The sequence below is a fragment of the Corticium candelabrum genome, chromosome 22 (genome assembly GCF_963422355.1).
Source record: "Corticium candelabrum chromosome 22, ooCorCand1.1, whole genome shotgun sequence".
NCBI classification, from domain to species: Eukaryota; Metazoa; Porifera; class Homoscleromorpha; order Homosclerophorida; family Plakinidae; genus Corticium; species Corticium candelabrum.
Genome location: NC_085106.1, coordinates 3,741,796 through 3,759,121, shown reverse-complemented (window position 1 = coordinate 3,759,121; position 17,326 = coordinate 3,741,796). Strand labels below are relative to the sequence as shown.

General features: G+C 43.2%; 2 protein-coding genes across 2 annotated transcripts; one reads left to right on the top strand and one right to left on the bottom strand.

The window, feature by feature from the left end:
• Positions 1 to 331: 331 nt before the first annotated feature.
• Positions 332 to 5,484, top strand: LOC134197302 (uncharacterized). The gene is made up of 6 exons (XM_062666594.1): positions 332 to 1,419; positions 2,725 to 3,065; positions 3,578 to 3,792; positions 3,856 to 4,450; positions 4,520 to 4,713; positions 4,783 to 5,484. The coding sequence occupies exons 1-6, from the start codon at positions 342 to 344 to the stop codon at positions 5,159 to 5,161; spliced, it is 2,802 nt and encodes a 933-aa protein (XP_062522578.1). The 5' UTR covers positions 332 to 341; the 3' UTR covers positions 5,162 to 5,484.
• Positions 5,485 to 13,462: 7,978 nt separating this feature from the next.
• LOC134197795 (creatine kinase M-type-like) lies at positions 13,463 to 15,280 on the bottom strand. The gene is made up of 8 exons (XM_062667143.1): positions 14,906 to 15,280; positions 14,736 to 14,828; positions 14,542 to 14,664; positions 14,377 to 14,475; positions 14,101 to 14,310; positions 13,907 to 14,041; positions 13,721 to 13,846; positions 13,463 to 13,651 (listed from the first exon to the last, which is right to left on the bottom strand). The coding sequence occupies exons 1-8, from the start codon at positions 15,242 to 15,244 to the stop codon at positions 13,553 to 13,555; spliced, it is 1,224 nt and encodes a 407-aa protein (XP_062523127.1). The 5' UTR covers positions 15,245 to 15,280; the 3' UTR covers positions 13,463 to 13,552.
• Between the last annotated feature and the right edge of the window lie 2,046 nt (positions 15,281 to 17,326).

The window sequence follows — 17,326 nt, the reverse complement described above, 5'->3', positions numbered from 1 at the left end:
CTTCTCAATGTTTAGAAGACCGCACATACGTATTATTACTAGGGAAAGCAACGGCCTTATCTGGTCTCAACTGACGACCCCCCGCTGCATGACTAGACCGAGCGTTACCAGAATCAAGTTACTCACAAGTTAAAGTTGTTTACTTGTGTGCGAATCGATACTATTAGCTGACAGGTTATGTTTTCTCTAGTCGCCGTCGATCGCCCACTCATTTTTATAGTTGTGACCGACAGGCACTTTAGCTTCCTAGACAAACGTCTGTCAGAGCGAGCGTTCATTCGACACTAGAGGTGCTCACAATCATTTTGTCTTTAGTGATCATCTGCATGTGGGTGACAGAGATGGCAAGAACGGCGCCGCATGTCGTCTTGGTTTCTCTTTGTTTACTTGTCTTCTCTGCTGCTTCACTGGCTAACGAATCGCCTGGAAACATGCTCATTTCTACAAACCAGTCGATGGCAATGCGTGTTAGTGCAGAGGATCTTGTTTTTCGCCGGAAACGCAGTTTTCCTTTGGAGCTTTCCGGCCCAGCCGAAGAAACAGGCTACTACAATTTGAGCGGCAATCCGTCTTTCTTTGGTCTCATCTTTGGCCACTTGGTGTTGAGAGATAGCGGAGGAAGGACTCTCGACGGTTACAAGTGCGAAGGCTTACTGATTGGGCCTAAACACGTTCTCACGGTATTTCCGGAGTGCGTGCCAAACAACTGCAGTTCCAACAGTACATCTGACTCTCCATGTCGGAAAGGCCTAGCACCCGACAATGTCGTCGTCTACCAATATACCAAGATTATGCCCACGCGCAGTCAAAGGGTTGAGGTAAACGTGCAGTCTATGTGGCGTACTGCAACATTCAATTACCTAGTTGCTCTTTTGGCTGACGATCAAATCCTTCTGGAAATGGATGAAGACAAATTTCCTGTTTTGTCGTGGACTAAACAGAACGACCCCTGCAACTATGATTTGTTTCTAGAAAGAGCAGTCGACTACCCAGTTCTGCTTTCGACCCCAACAGCTACTCAGGATTTGACTAACGGCACGTTCAATCTGGAGCTGAAAAGACTTCTTATAGACTGCTTTTACGAGAGAGATCCCCACAGGATATCCTTACGGAACGACCAGTACAATCCTAATGCTGTGGTGGAGACAAAACCCTTGAATGGTGCATCGTTCTTCAAACCATCAAGTGGCACTGTAGCTCTCTTTGGATTGATATCGGACAAGATGGTGAAACAGTGTGAGGGCAGAGCAGTCGCAAAATTGGTAGGAAGAAAGAGATCAAGAGGTCACGTGGGTGACATCTTCTTTTGTGCTGATCGCATGGGGTGGGAAGATGTTCTTGATATTTATCAGATTGGATTAGCAGTTGACAACAGAATGCCAAGAGACAACGGCAACGTGTTTCCTAGATTTCCAACAGGTAATTGAGTGAGTATACGTACTATAGCTGAAAGGTAGACAGACCAACAGACGAATAGAAAGACAAGTAGAAAGACAAATGAAAATGATTGCGGCTGTATGATATTACTATGCTTTCTCGTCAATAAAAAATTAGGTATAAAATGTCTATACAGGTTTAAGCTATAATTTAAAAATAGAAACGAAGGCTCTATTGTGGGGAAACGGCATAAGTAGAGCCGGGTCCTAACCGGAGGCGGAGCTAAGGTAATAACGTTACTAAACGTCATCCTACGCATTTCCTAAGTAATAGTGAGTTGGATCCCGTAGTGCTAATCTGTATCATGGCTGAAATCGTCCGTCACTGATGTGCACTGGACCAAACTTTGTTTTTGTATGATGAGTATAGATCATTTTTTATCTTAGATGTTAGGTATCCCTGATATCTGATTGGATTGCTTCTCCACTTTTATTTCAGATCAGCTCTAGAAGAAGTTTCTGAGGCTAGAAAACAATAGTCGATTGCTTCGCTGGCAGTTTGAAGTCTACCGTAAAACAATAGTCGATTGCTCGCTGGCAGTTTTGACGTCATATATATATATATATATATATATATATATATATATATAGACACACACACACACACACACACACACACACACACACACACACACACACACACACACACACACACACACACACACACACACACACACACACACACACATATCGTTTTGACTTTTATGGTTTCTAAAAGCTCTCAACACATTTCTGATCTGGCGTGCTTCTACTGTATTATAATTTGAGCTTGTGGTGCCTAATGCATAAAATCCGTCTAGACGGTGACGGATCCGCTTATCTATTAATTGGCATCGTCAAGCACGTGACTTCCTATATTACGAGTATAAATGGTTGCAATCGATTGAGCAGCGTACTAACAAGGCTTAGGATATATAGATACAGTGATTAACGTTTTTGTCTTCTAATAATCATAGGCAAATGCTGCACTTTAAATAAAAATGAGTTTGACGTAACTGCATGAAATAATTCTTGTTATTCCATCTTTGCATTGCTAAACAACGTCAATTTATAGCCTAACAAGCTAGTAGGCATGCATCCATGGGTCTGCATGGGCACGTGATTGGTAGTTTGGTACATTATTAATTAAATTAGATTCTTTAGAGTAACCGAAGACAGATTGTAAAAAATCTATTGCTAGTAATTGTTTAATTAAATTATATTGGTAAAATATATTTTAAAATATTTTGTTTTATTTTGCATACGTCAACGCTTGTTTATATTAATACATTTTTCATGTTGTTGTTAGAGATGGCATCTTGGAATATGCAGTCGCTGGCAAATATGGATGAAACTAGAGCACTTTCGACGAAAATTTACGATAGTGTGCTCAACATATTAAAAAGGACTCAGATATTAGCTCTTCAAGAAGTGAGTGGATTCGAAGCGAGATACAAGGGAAAGTCTAATCCTCGCAACAGTTTGCAACTTTTACAAACACAAACAAATATAGGATACAGAGCCAGCGGTGAATTTGCTTTCATCTATGACGAAACGAGAGTCCAACTTGCTTCAATACAAAGCCCTCAATGTGGTATACTGGAAGAGAAACGCGTAAAGCACAAATACGCTTATTGGTGCAAATTCCAGGTATGACAGTGGCATGACAACGTGATGGCATAACGTGGAGGAAAACAGTAGGCAGGCAATAGGCAACTTAGGCGTAGGAACCGGGGCCAGACACTGAGGGTACGTGCTCCTCGACTTTTTCAGCTTGACCTGATAATATATAAGAATGACAGATGTAGAAACTAGTAACATTGACGTGACATACCGCACTAACACTATAGTGTTAATGTTGGCTTGGTGTGTTCATGCATATATGTAACCTTGTTTGCAGAGCCACGCTCTTTTGACTAATGTTTGCTCCTCAGCCACATCTATAGGTTCTTACGCCACTTGGCAGGTATGCATGAACACTGACAGACATGGGTATTTTCTGCAAATGCTATTGTCCCGTATATAGCAACCCCAATTCTGTAGACAGCATATGCCACCATTTCTACTATATCACTATAACATTATTTTCTTGATTTTGACAGTCTCTATGTAGTAAAATTTGTTATACAGTTGCTCTGTTAATTGATCTCTTCTTGCTCTAGTTTGTGGGAATGAGGGAGTGTTTCACTATGTATACCGCTCATTTTCGGTACAGTGGTAGAGACGCTGCAGCGAGAGCCTTAGAGTTTGAACACTTTAGCAACCACTCTAGAGTCGTGCAAAGAAGCGGTGCTGAAACGTGTAGTAGAATTCAAATTCTCGCTGGCGACTTTAATCTTCAAAGTGCGAAAGAAACAATGAAGGTTGCATCCAACTTGTAAGTCTCTGCTGTTCTAAATTAGGTCTATATATATACTAGCGTTGGACTTTGTTTTTTTAGTATTGATTTTAGATTTTTGGACGCTGGGCCTACAACAGTTGCCAAGGCAGTGTCTCATTACGATCGTATCCTCGTTAGTGAGACCCTCCGTATACCTCATCACTACATATTTCCCGGTTTGAAGACTGGAAGAGGGCCTACTGTGTCTGAAGAACTGTTTCTACCCTACAAGCAGACGTTCCTTCCGCGAGATAATCCATTACTTCCTACATTGCGTCAATACGAGCCTGTTGTTCGTTCTTATCAGCTCAGTGATCATCTACCAGTGCAGATTCGGTGGGAGGGACTCTTGAATATTGGAACGTGGAATATGGAGAATCACAAGCCGGCCACTAGTTCGGTGCTGGTGAACGCGTACACCAAGGTCTTATCACTCTTTAGCGTCTTGGCAGTTCAAGAGTTGTTGGCTGCTCCAACACCTAATATGTATAACAAATCGTGGACTTTTTCGCCTGTTTTACGTCGTGAGCGACTAGGATTCGCTTACAACAGCAACGACGTTACTCTAACAAGATGCAGTGTTCTTACGTTTCCAGTAGATTACAGACAAAGACCAGCGTACGCGTGTATCTTCAGAGAAGTAAAAACAGAGAAGGTATACAATGAACGCTTCCTTGACTATGTGTTACATAGAGTTTTCAATTTTTCTGTCTCGTGCAAATAGGTCCTGGCCATTGTTAATTTGCACCTTCTGAATCAACCCAGACCGTCGATCAAATACGTTAACAAAGTTATTAACTACATTCGGAATATTACTGTAAATCATAATGGCAGCACTCCTGAGGCACGACAGGAATGGAAAAATGCATATATTATGGGAGACTTTAATCTTTACCGTCTGAAAAGCAAATGGAATAAGTAAGCTAAATATGAAAGTTGACTTCATATTTTATCAAGATTATTATCTATTTACACGTTTGCATATAGAGCTTTCTATAATGGTGTGAAGTGCAATCACACGAAATCGTTACCGGGGGATCCTGCCGCGCCTTGGACATTCACTCGCGTTCTTAGTAAGCTCACATTAGACTACATCTACACGCCAGAGCTCGCTGACAAAGACATGAAAGAGAACAATGTACCTGGAAGTCCTACGTGTCGAGTCATCAATCCAGAGTTGGAGGAAGCTAACGGAGAGTACCTTTTGCCGGATTCCGTTCCTAAAACTATTTACAGTTTTATCAGTTCGTGGAAAGAATTGTCTGACCATTATCCGGTATTCATGAAATTCGTACCGCCAACGGAGCCACCTGGGAATAATGATGCTAAACGAAAGTTTCTCGGGGTCTCGAAGGAGTGGCCCTAAGACATCAGCTAGTGTTAACTATTTTGGGTGAGCAGACACGGCAATACTACTACAGACTATTTCATTTCACCAGTTCGTGTGTAATAATTTAGGTACATGATTGCTTTAGTTCATGTGTTGCTAACTTGGTTTTATAGTTGCTGCATGTACTCTAGGATTGTCTATGCTTATTTAGTAGCAACTGTATGGTAGTAAAGCTGCAGTTAGAGTGACTGATAGAGCTACTGAGGTTTCAGCTAGAAACTTCCTTAACTACTCGTGTCTATGATGTTGTTAGTGATCTTGAAGTTGTGCAATCATTTATATATAATAATCATTAACCGCTATCATATCCGTGCAGTGTGTCAATGAGGAGCCTGTTGGTATATTGGTAGGGTAGAATTCGAACAAATTGTAGATTACCATTACATGTGTATGGCTACCGCAGACTTGTGTCGACAAGACTGTTTCCATGGTGATCCAAAAAATTGTTATCGCAAGCTAATATTGTGATCTCTGAAAAAGAGTGATTGATTATTATATTGGAGTTATTTAGAGGTTTGACAATAAAGTTTATAAACCTTGATTTTTTAATATTATGTATATACAGTAGTAATTCTATCCTTGGAATCTTGGAAACAATTAGACTATCCGGGTTCAAACCTACAGTGTACGTTGTAACGAGCTGTACATTGCTGGCACATAAAATAAAAAGCAGAAGATTCTCGTTGGAAAAACCAGCAGCCTGTACAACAAAAATTCCTGATGCCAAGTAAATATCAAATTATAATATATCTAGTATTCAGGAGAGGGTAGCAAAATGGCTCCGACTCTTCACCTATTCTGCTTTCAAACTTCCAAAAATAAACGTTGTGGTGCAGTTTTCTAAAATTACTACTGATTGTGTTCTACTATATGTTCGTACGTACACGTAACTGTCGAGGGTCAATATCCGGGATATCAGACTACTGAGGGTCCGAGGAGAGGAGCAGAAGAGCTGAAAGAGAAGAGGTCGAGAAGTGACGGACTGAACTCTGCTGTGTTTCTTTTCCGTTCGTTTAGTTAGCGCATGCGTAGTTTGGGTTGTAGACACGTGACATTCGGCGGGGAATTTGTAGTAGGCCGTAACTAGCACGTACCATGACATTCAAATTTGCAAATTCTGCGTTATCAACTGCTTTCAGCGACGTCTAACCCTTTCAACATTCCCAAGTATGTGAGTTCTGGCTATGCTCTCTTCACCCACTAGATAAGGGGCCACAACTTCTTCAAGCTCTTCGGATAAAAATTCTCATTTCGTCATCAGAAAGAAGGGTCAACATCACTTCTGCTACCATTCCCGCCAGTTTGACGCGGAAATCGTCCATTGACACGAGCGCATGTGCCGCATCTTCCATATCGTTTCTTTATTCGAACCTCTTCCGTCTCCGCTTACTCTTCCAGACAACTCTTCCGGAAGAGGTGGAAGACTCTTCCAGAAGAGGCAGAAGAGAATAAAGAAACGTACCCCAAGTAGTATAGACTTGAAATCGTCCATCGCAGGCAATATCAGCAATGTTGCTTTCTAGATTTTCTGCCTGGAGGCACCGCTGGCAAGTTACCCTGCTTGAAAGCAATCCTTAGCAACGCTATTATACATGTACGATTATATGTACCAGTCATATACATAGTTATAAAGACTTACATCACGGATACACTAACTTGTGACCAAATTGTAACTCTACGTAAGAGTACATCGCGTGATCGGTACCGGTCGATGCTCTAGCGACATGCATTCATACAGTACCGGTACCCTAAAGCAAAACACATACGAGACGAACTAGATAAACATACGGCATAGGCGAAGGACGCGGTCCGGCTGGTCCGGCCAATATTCGAAAAGACCACTTTCGCCAGATGCTCGATGGCATCAACTTCCGTATTACGGGGTATACCCGATCAAATAAGTAATATATTGGTGATGTAAACACTAATTGGTGTCTGTGTGTGTGTGTGTGTGAGTCGAGACTGCTTGTAAAATACATCTCTAGATGTGACACGGAGTCGAGACTATCAACGTTCTTGGGAGATGTGAACTATGATATAGTGCTGTCCTACCCATCTACTAGCGCGCGCAACGTTGCCCCACCCATTAGCGCGCGTTAGGCCAGACCAGTCACTTTTTGCTTCCTACGCCCCTGTACGGGTAAACAAACTAATAGAACGCTTTCAGCTAACACATTTTGTACCAGTGCAGACGTCATTCGTTGACAAAGGATGTCTTCTTTTAGTTTCTCAGCTTGTCGTCGGCTGTTTGCAATCCTCTCAGCACTGGCTATAGTCTTTATCAACGAGACCTTCAAATTTCAAATATCAAACATGGGACTGGTCCGCTGAACCTACACTCTCCAGTAACGTTCCTTTCTACTGGACTCTTCTGTAGGTTTGCGCGAATTGAAACCGACGTGTAGCAGTGTCCACCACTCTTGCGAGTCTACTCTGACATCTAGAGTCTGTGGGGGAAATGGTGTGAGAACTGCCGGCTCTGTTTCACTCAACGGTTTATCAAAACAGTGGCATAAAGCTTGTTGACCTCTCCACGTCACGATCAGATTAGCGTGTATTGCTAACGCAGTCTATATGACGATACTTTTGACTCAGCAAGCAGCTCTTTTGTACGATATTGACTGTCCTGACGGTGAACTGGAAACATCTAGGCATGAGAAAACAGCAGTGCAGTGGACCTACCATGTTCAGGAAGTGTAGAGTTGACTCGTAGTTGCATGTGTTGTGTACTACGTACGACTTGTTCCAATGCACGGACTCTGATTGCTACATAGACACTAACCGCGTACAATGAGTTCATTTCTCAAACTACCGCGTTGCAGATCTAGATTCGGCGGTGTACTGTTGGCGAAACTGAATGCTGAAATGGAGTCGTGACACCGCAGAAAATTACATGGCTGAGCTGTCTAGATACGTACTGGAAGCGAACAATGATGTCAACTACGTACTTCGTGCAAAACAAGAGAGTACGTGAAGCGATGTCGCGTGTTCTCAACTTTCATATCTACATGCTTACCTAATCGAATTAGCTTTATCAAGCTATGAAACCGAATCCGGCTCCCACGTCACTATGACGTTCTCGAAAGCGACCAGGCTCTTCTCGTGCTGAAGCAATTCCGGTAAAAGATCCTCCTCCTCGTGTGATTCACGTGCGGTTAGCTCAGCGACTGCGCGGAAGAGCCTGGCTTGCGAGGCTAGTGTGACGGTACATTTGACCTAGCAAGCAGAGGGCTCTTCTCACGATAAACTGGTAAACACCTAGGCATGGGAAAACAGAAGTGCAGTGGACCTACCATGTTCAGGAAGTGGAGAGTTGACTCGTAGTTGCATGTGTTGTGTACTACGTACGACTTGTTTCGAATTCAATGCATGGACTCTGAGTGCTACATACGCTAACCTTGTACAATACATGATGTAGTAGTAGTAATACGGGGTAGACATACGGGGACTAGAGGGGAAGCTAGGATCACTCTCAAATAGATCTACTAGACGTTACATGGTACCAGGAGTGGGGTCATGACCGAGCAACTACGTCTACCGCCGCCTCTTGATTTTGAGTCCCGTCAGCTGGGCCCCGTTTGGAAAGCCTGGAGAAAGCGATGCATGGTCTATTTGACAGCGAGCGACAACGACGAAGCGTCAGAAAAAAAGGAGAAGTCGCTTTTACTTCATGCCTTGGGTCCCGAGGCGATCGATATTAGCGAGACATTCTTTTTTACGAAGGATGACGGGGAAAAGAAGGATCCAACGTTCGACGAGTTGGTGGCGAGATTCGACGCGCATTTCTTGCCACGTGTGAATGTCACTTTCGAACGCCATCAGTTCTTTACGCGCAATCAAGAGCCCGGCGAGTCGGTCGATCGCTATATTACGGCACTTCGGAAGCTGGCCCAGACATGCGAGTTCGGTGAGATACGAGATTCGTTAGTGCGTGATCGTTTCATTTGTGGACTTTCGACGGTGGCGGTGAAGGAGAAATTGCTTGGAATGCCGAACATTACATTGGAAACTGCTATCGATAAGTGCAAAGCTGCAGGCCTCGTCAAGGATCAACTTCGAGTTATCGATGCACCGGCAGACGAACAAGTGGCAGATGTCAAAGCATCTGGAGTGATGTGCCGCAGCACACCCGCCGACGCACAGCTCCAGCCTGTGTACACAGAAGATACTCAAGAGGAGATGGCACATACCGACGACATTGTACATGCTGTTGGTCCCTTGGTCATAGAGGATGAGGGGGAAGCAAAGACGAGATTCGTCAAGCAGACACTTCATATCGGAATGATTGAGGGTGACGGCGCTGCTTGGATGACAGAAGTGTTGACAAATGGAAGCCCTATACGTTGTAAATTAGATACCGGCGCTCAAGCGAATATTCTCCCGTATGCAGTGTACAGGCAAATGACAAGCCGTCCGAAATTACACAAGGCAACAACGCGTCTTTTTGCTTATGGAGCGGTATCGCCAATATCAGTAGCAGGACAATGTGTGTGCGAGTTGTCGGTACAGGGTGGGATTTCTCGGAAGTGGAGGTTCTATGTGTTGGCGGCCGACGTCAAGGCGGTGCTGTTGCTGGGGCTCACGGTTTGCGATCAGCTGGATTTTATTCGCTTAGGAGAAGCAGGGATGGCAGATGTCGGAAGTGTGTCAACGTTTTCTGATGACCCGGTTGTGGCCCAATATTTGGATCTATTTGAAGGTGCAGGCAAAATCTTAGGGGCACAATATAGCATCAAGTTACGAGAGAACGCTCTACCAGTGGCGTTAGGAGTGGCACGTCGATTGGCATACCCCCAATATCGAAAGGTTGAAGAGGAATTGAAACGAATGCAGCGACTGGACGTATAATTGAGGAGATGAGCGAACCCTCGGAATGGTGCAGTCCAATGGTTGTCGTACCTAAGGGAGATGCAACTGTGAGGATATGTGTCGACTATGGGAAACTGAATGAGTTTGTACAGCGAGAGCACTATCATTTACCAACAGCAGAGGAGATCTTTGCCAAAATGAAAGGTGCTAAGTACTTCTCTACCCTCAATGTGGCGGCTGGATTTTGGCATATTCCACTGGATCCTACTAGTTCACCACTGACGACTTTTATCACCCCTTTCGGACGCTTTCGTTTTAAACGGCTTCCATTCGGACTATCATCAGGACCGGAAGTATTCCACCGAACAATGCATCACATTTTGTCGGGTCTTGAAGGAGTCGATTGCTTTATTGACAATGTGATTATTTGGGGATCCACCAGGGAGGAGCATGATCAGCGGGTACGCCGTGTCCTGGAACGATTGAGAGATAAAGGAGTCAAGTTGCAGGCGGCCAAGTGAAAGTTTCGTCTTCAGGAAGTGACATATTACAGTCATATCTTGTCAGGCCACAGACAATTTCCTCTAGAAAGCACAGTCCCGCTAGCTTGATTATGTGCGTTTCATACACTTAGAAAAAGGAGACTTTTTCAAACAGTAGTAATTACAATAACTTCAAAAGCTCTAATTTGCAATGAATGCAAAGCTGACTGAAGTATTCCTAGTGTCTGAATTAAAATAATCCAAAACGTTGCGTGTGTACTGTAGCTGCATTGCGCAGACCGCATGCAGTGTCACAGTTTTCCTGACTGAAGTTTCAAGTTGTACAAAATTGAGGTTGCTACAATGCAGCCTTACTCCACAAGTACATGGCACTTTGAGCCAGATCAGAGTTTCTTGCTTTGTGCATGTGACCTTGAAAGAGCATGTGTCATTGGGAAACTAGCACCAATAATCTACTCTAATTAGTCATGGCTTTTGTAAAGTAACAATAGCCGTACATGTCAATAAACGCCTAAATAGACAGACTTTCTGCAGTTTTGTCCATAAAACTTTGTGTACGCGCAATCTATGAACATCACTAAGAAGGGCTTACTGGCAATTGAAGGTGATTTTCTTGATAAAATGATACAATGTAAAACCTACCTCACTTGAGATCGCCTCAAGTGCACATGTCCAACTGTGAACATGCCCGAAAAAATTTTCTTATACATCTTTTAGTTATTGCTCACCAAATTAATTAAACTGACCTGTAACCCACACATTATTGCCATATGGACAAGTCTTAATTATGGCAAGTGATACACCACAACAGCTGAGTACAGTCTGATGAACCATCCACTAAAACAATTTCTCGCCACAAACAGCACTTTAGCTAGACTTGAGATCGCGCGCTCTCAGGTCTGGAAGTTTGAAGCTAATAGGATAGTTGTTCGTGTTTGTAGGGACGTTAGTATAGCGAGTCGAAATCAATTACGTGGACTGCGCTAACAGTTTTAATTCTACAGAGGCGTATCTCAAAGAGTTTCCAGGGTGCGCGGAAACCTCCTATTTTATTGCCTTACATGCACGTTCAATGCTTTTGCTATGTATCTGGTTGTTCATGTCTGTTTTACCATGCATAATATGTGCATCATAAGCAAGTGTATCTGGTTGTTCTTGCCTGGTGTTCACCATGTGCATGGTATGCAAGTGTGACACACCTATCGCTCCGTTTACACGACCAAGACCAACGACAAAACCGAGCTTACACAACAATTATTCGGACCTAGTTGGGCCTGTTGTGCCAGTATAAATCATCCCCCTAGATTTTTATTCTCCCGAATAGATATACTATCCTCCTGGATAAGATATATCTTTGGATGTTTTATGCTCTCGTTTGATATTGCTGAAGTGAACAGTATACGCTTTTATTTGGAGCATTCTATAGTTAGGGTTAGTATAGACAAAAGTTTACTGAGTAAATATTAATTAATGTTCTAGTATATTGTATCCTATCCCCAAGATATTCCTTACTAAGCCCCTCTATCCCTCCACAGCTTAGGATATTTTCTTTGGCACACCACATCTACTGACTAATCTACTAGTAAGGCAGCTCGCCCAAACTCTTTTAAGCGACGCTTCTAGTGAACTTGGTCTTACGTGGGTTCATAAAAAGCTAAGCAACCAGTACACCATACACAGTGATTTTGTGTCATAGAAGTGTACCGAAATGTAATTCAGAGTAGAGAATTGCGTGTTTATAGAACTCTAGTGGGCGGCTTCGCAATTCTAAAAGTTTAGAAGCCTGCGACGCTGGGATCTAAGATAGTTGTTCGTGTTTGTAGTGACGTTGGTAGTGAAGTTGCATGCAGTCAAATTAATTAAGTGGATGACATGACTGCGGTAACAGTATTTATTAACTTAAGCTAAGGTGTTTTACTCACTCTGTGGTATACAGAGATGTATATACCGGTATATCGAGGGTTTCCAGGGTGTACGGAAACTTCTCATTCTATTGTTTGTAAGTTACATAAAAGTCGTGCACGTTTAGTGTTCTGGCGTTTGGTTGTTCTGCGCTGATCTTCACCATGTGCACCATGTGCGAGCGTGATTCACTCTATAGAGCTCCGCTTACACGATGCTCTAGAGCTCGGGTCCGTCCAGGAACGAAATTGATACCGGATGTTTACACGACTCCTATTCGGCCGAGTTGGGCCCTGCAAGGGGCCGTGAGCACGGCTCACTTTCAAATACCTGGTTGTGCTCGGGACACAGTTTAGCTCCGTCCATCATTGACTACAGCGCGTGCAATGGTGATTCACTCACACACCAGACCTTGCACATCTGTATAGGGCTTATATTATTTGGAGATGACGGTGGTGGCATGTGCAAGTGTGAACACATGCAAAACAGGACCCAGTCCGAGACTATAAGCGCCCGAGCCACATTCTAACGAACCTCTCTCTCAATTAGTATATTATCGAGTTTTTGTTGCTTTTTGTTTATTGCGTGACGCTTAGACTACTGTTAGGCTGGGAGTTTAGCAGGACCAGAGGAACAGGGTAGGCCAAGGCTTACCCAACTTTTGAAAATGGGACTTCCGCCAAAGGGCTTATGGCGAGAACTCTCGGGAATATGTTTCAAATGATTAAATAAATTAGCTATTTTTACGTTCACACAGTGTGTGCACCTGGCCCGTCGCCCCTGCTGAACAGCTTGTCCGTCAGCGCTTTGTTGCGACTAGCTCCATTCAGTGGTGTCCATAACTGCTAGCAGCCGTTATAGGGTTATAAAACTATCAATTGTTTGAGGACCCATGCACACCTGCTACCGAATCTGCATGGGGAGCTTACACAAATCCTTATTGAGCAACACTTCTATATAAAGATTGCATAAAGAAACGTATACGCAAACAGGAGACCTCAAACAAGATACGTATAATAGTAGAGTGATCGTGTCAAAGAGATAGCGAGATTTAGAGCAGAGAATTGCATGTTTATGATCTCTATTTGTTTTTTGTGGTCGTCAAGCTGCTATAACATTTAGATGTTCTTACTAAGATAAAATCATTTTGTGCCTATGGCATAAGAGGTTCAATACTCATTCCCTTTTCTAGCCTTTTCTCCATATCAACAAGTCGTTTCACTCCATCAACGACGTTTTGAACCAGTTGAACCTGTTGGAAGCGCAAGGATAACAGAAGCAATTGCATGCTTACTAGTTTTATTAGAGACAATGAGCTTACTTCCGACTTTCCTAAACGATCTGAATTAGAAATATCGTAGACTCCTCCAACGGCAGCTGTGTCAACACCTCCGGTACCGCGGCTTTGAAGGTGGAGCTTGTTCAGAATTTCTGCAAACTTTGGATGCTGCAAAATACAAATAGTTTGTTCATTCTTTCCTACTCTATATTGAAGGTATAAGCATACCTTGCTTATGTGTGGAATTCTCACGTGAACGCCAGAACGAAGACCAGTGCCTAGGTTAGATGGACATGTGAGAACGTAGCCGAGATGAGAATTCCACATAAACTCGTGCCCTTTAGACTTAATGGCATTTTCAACCTTTAATTACAGCAGACGGTAGTTATAAACAACGGTTATTTGTATTAGAATGGACTTGCCTCGTTAATACCGCGACAAAAGCGCTCAAACACCGCTTTCATGTTTCCACCCTTTTCCATGGAAATGATGCGTGTGTGATCTTCTTCGTTAATCCAAACAAGCAGATTTTTCTCTTCGTTATGCCAGATTCCTCGCGCATCGGGCCAATCTCGAGCCATACCGGCAGAGTTGAGCAGCGGAGATATGGGCTTGTCAAACAGAAAATGGTCCTAGCAAATTAGCAATTACACGCAACATAAATCAAAATTTGTGACCCATGCTGTCAGACTACACACATCAATCAGTTGCTGCTGTTCTTCCTCCGTCATGCCAACAAGCGGATAGTACTTTCCTTTCAAATCTCCAGTCAGATTTTTTAGAGCACTAGCGACTATCTGAAACGAGACCGACAGAAACTTGTGGGTATGTAGTGACTTTGAGTTTTACTTATCGCTTCGTACCTTTTCCGTCTCTCTTCTCTCTGCCCGAGTACAGGCGGGTGGAAGACCCAACCCTCGAATACTCCTTCCAGTTCGTACGCGGCTTGAAAGGACGTACCTGTCGTCTAGAATTCCACCTTTCAGCTGTAAAACACAAGAAAAATCACTGTCAATGCGGTGTTAGGTGAGCTAGCTAGACAGGCATTGCAGCTGACTTTCGACGCATCCAAATCTGTAGGATGCAGTGCCGTCTTCTTGTAGCCGTTGTGTCTTTCCTCGATTATGGGGTCAAACAGACTAGCAAACACCTAAAAATACGTCATCCATGCAGTCAAACGCATCGACCAATGAGAGCACTGAGCGATACCGCTACCGCTATAGATACCTCGTATGACTCCTCATCCCCAGCCACGATGCCGACAGTCTTAATAAATGGATGGCCCGGATTGTCGACCCCTGTCTGGATGCAGTTGTCGAGTGTCCATCCTCTAGGCGTAGTCTTTTCGCGTAGCGAGCCATATAGTTGTGGTGTAAGATAAGAGGCCATTACGTTGTTGTGCTTGGTGAGGTCGGGATAATCCTGGTCGGGGTTGAATTGCTCGTGGGCGAGAGATTTGACTTGCCCACCGCTCGGTTTTTTATTCGACTTTCCCAACAGGTAAGCGGCGATTCCGAGAGCCCCCACTCCAACAGCGGCGGCGATTTTTGTTGCTTGACTAGACATATTGCGTTAGTATAAAAAGTAAAAATACAAACAGTCTATCGTATGAAAGACAATAGTAACTGTAGTTTTGCATTATGACGTCACATACTATTACACCATCACGTATTTTAACATTTTCAGTGATGTACGCACGCAGTTCGTTACACGTTGAAGTATATCTATAAAGTCTGGAATTAGTAAAATTGGTACGTACCTGGACAACATCGCTTCCGCAGATATCAAGGAGCCGTTTCAAGACCCCGGTAGAGTTGTCGGAAAGAAATACCAATTTAACTCCATTTTTAAGCTCACTACTTGTAAACATTTATCTAAAATCAAACAAAGCGACTGCCGTTATTAAACTTGGCCACAAAGTTTGTAAGTTGTCGTTGCTAGAATAGTGTGTTTCGGCAATGCAAATACGAGACATAAACATCGTATGTGATTCGGCAACTCTAGGCTAGGCTAAAAACAATTGATTTTGTGTGACCGGTAACCCTTGTCTAGAAACGTCAGTATAGACCTTTATACAAATCGTTGGCATCCGAGCGTCTGAAGTTAGCTAGCATAATTAGCCATTGTTTCATTTTTATCTCAACCGTAAATAACTAGATTTTGCGTGGACAGTTGAAATGTTGAAGTCTAGATACAAATGTCGATAGTCGTTTCAAACGTATCTTTGCTATAGACTGCTTGAAAACATATCTGTAGGACTGTAGGCTGTCTCGCTGTGACGCGTCGCGTAATTCTACAGAATCTACTGCTAGCTACTAGACGTGCTGGATGACTAGTATATTAGCAGTAAATAAACACCACTCTTGAATGCCTTTTTATTTAAACGCAGCTTTTGTAACTAACTAAAGTAAAAACCAGCTGTAGATAACCTAATTAGTTACTAGCTAGAAGAAATGGTATAGCACGGTGTTGTTTCAGCATAACGCACGCCAACGAAACCAAATCACGTAGATTGAACCACGCACTAAATAAATAAATGACGCATTTAATTATTTAAATTACGTATACTTTGACCTACAGAAATTGTAAACTCTAGATGAAAGTCGAAATTTCGAATATTCGTCGGGTGCTCGCCTGCCCGCTGGAGCAGTGCAATTAGCAACAGAACGTGTTCCAGAATATGCGGTCTAGTTGTTGACATTAGTTTTTTTAATACGTAGAGCCTAGTACAGTACTCGTGCCAAGTGCTAGGTCGCTACACCACGTGCGCTAGGTGTGTTTAGAGGTCCATGTGGCTTCACACGTGTGGTTGGCCTAACGCTGGATTAGAACTATTCCAGCGTCAGCGTCAGTGTCAACATCAAAGGATGCCGCCTTCGTCAAGGTGGTGTCTTTGATGTAGCTGAGCGTCAGCGTCAATACTGTGAACCGGGCTTAGAACGCGAACCACACGTGTGAAACCACATGAACCTACACACACGTGACAGCTAGCGCACGTGGTGTAGCAACTGGGCACGAGTCTAGCTAGAGCTCAACACGCTAAAGTCCATTCGAATAATAGGTGCAATGTGGGAATTGTGGGTGTGGACTTCGTCAGTTTGGGCTGTCTAGTGGGGAAAATAGGAAATTGAATTAGCGTAAATACTTCAATGCCGTCTACTAGACACAATGTAAACACTCATTACAAGCTTGTGATGGCATTCTAGAACAGCTGCAGAAATACTACTGACAAGAGTAGGTGCGGATGTCTTCTAGAGCTCTGAATTGAGTTCGCTTGTGACTCTGGAGACGTCAATGAGAACTAATTGGCTGTCTAATGTTTCTAAGTACAATTTAGGTGATTACATCTACTCTAGTTAGAATAGGATGGGCCATGTTCGACCGGGATGCAGTCTACATATGTAATATTCCGGAACCTGCTCGTTCCAACGTATTTGAGCATCATTCTGACTGTTACCAATGCATCAGTGTCTCCACCTCCTCACGTGCATTCCGGAGGTATCATTTCCATGTTTGTAAGTGCCCGGGATACCAAGATCTGGTAATTTTCCCACACTGCACCTATTGTTTGAATGGACTTTAGCTACAAAATGTTAATTAATTTGAAGTTTTGTAAGCGTTAGGTATGTAGGCTACTAGCTTGATCAA

Bases quoted from the DNA above. Each gene is read 5' to 3' on its own strand.
- LOC134197302 (XM_062666594.1), top strand. From the start codon at position 342: ATGGCAAGAACGGCGCCGCATGTCGTCTTGGTTTCTCTTTGTTTACTT. The intron at 1,420-2,724 runs GTAATTGAGTGA...TGTTGTTGTTAG, and splicing joins GTTTCCTAGATTTCCAACAG to AGATGGCATCTTGGAATATG. The intron at 3,793-3,855 runs GTAAGTCTCTGC...TTGTTTTTTTAG, and splicing joins ATGAAGGTTGCATCCAACTT to TATTGATTTTAGATTTTTGG.
- LOC134197795 (XM_062667143.1), bottom strand. From the start codon at position 15,244: ATGTCTAGTCAAGCAACAAAAATCGCCGCCGCTGTTGGAGTGGGGGCT. The intron at 14,311-14,376 runs GTGTGTAGTCTG...CTAATTTGCTAG, and splicing joins AACAGCAGCAACTGATTGAT to GACCATTTTCTGTTTGACAA. The intron at 13,652-13,720 runs GTAAGCTCATTG...CGCTTCCAACAG, and splicing joins ATCGTTTAGGAAAGTCGGAA to GTTCAACTGGTTCAAAACGT.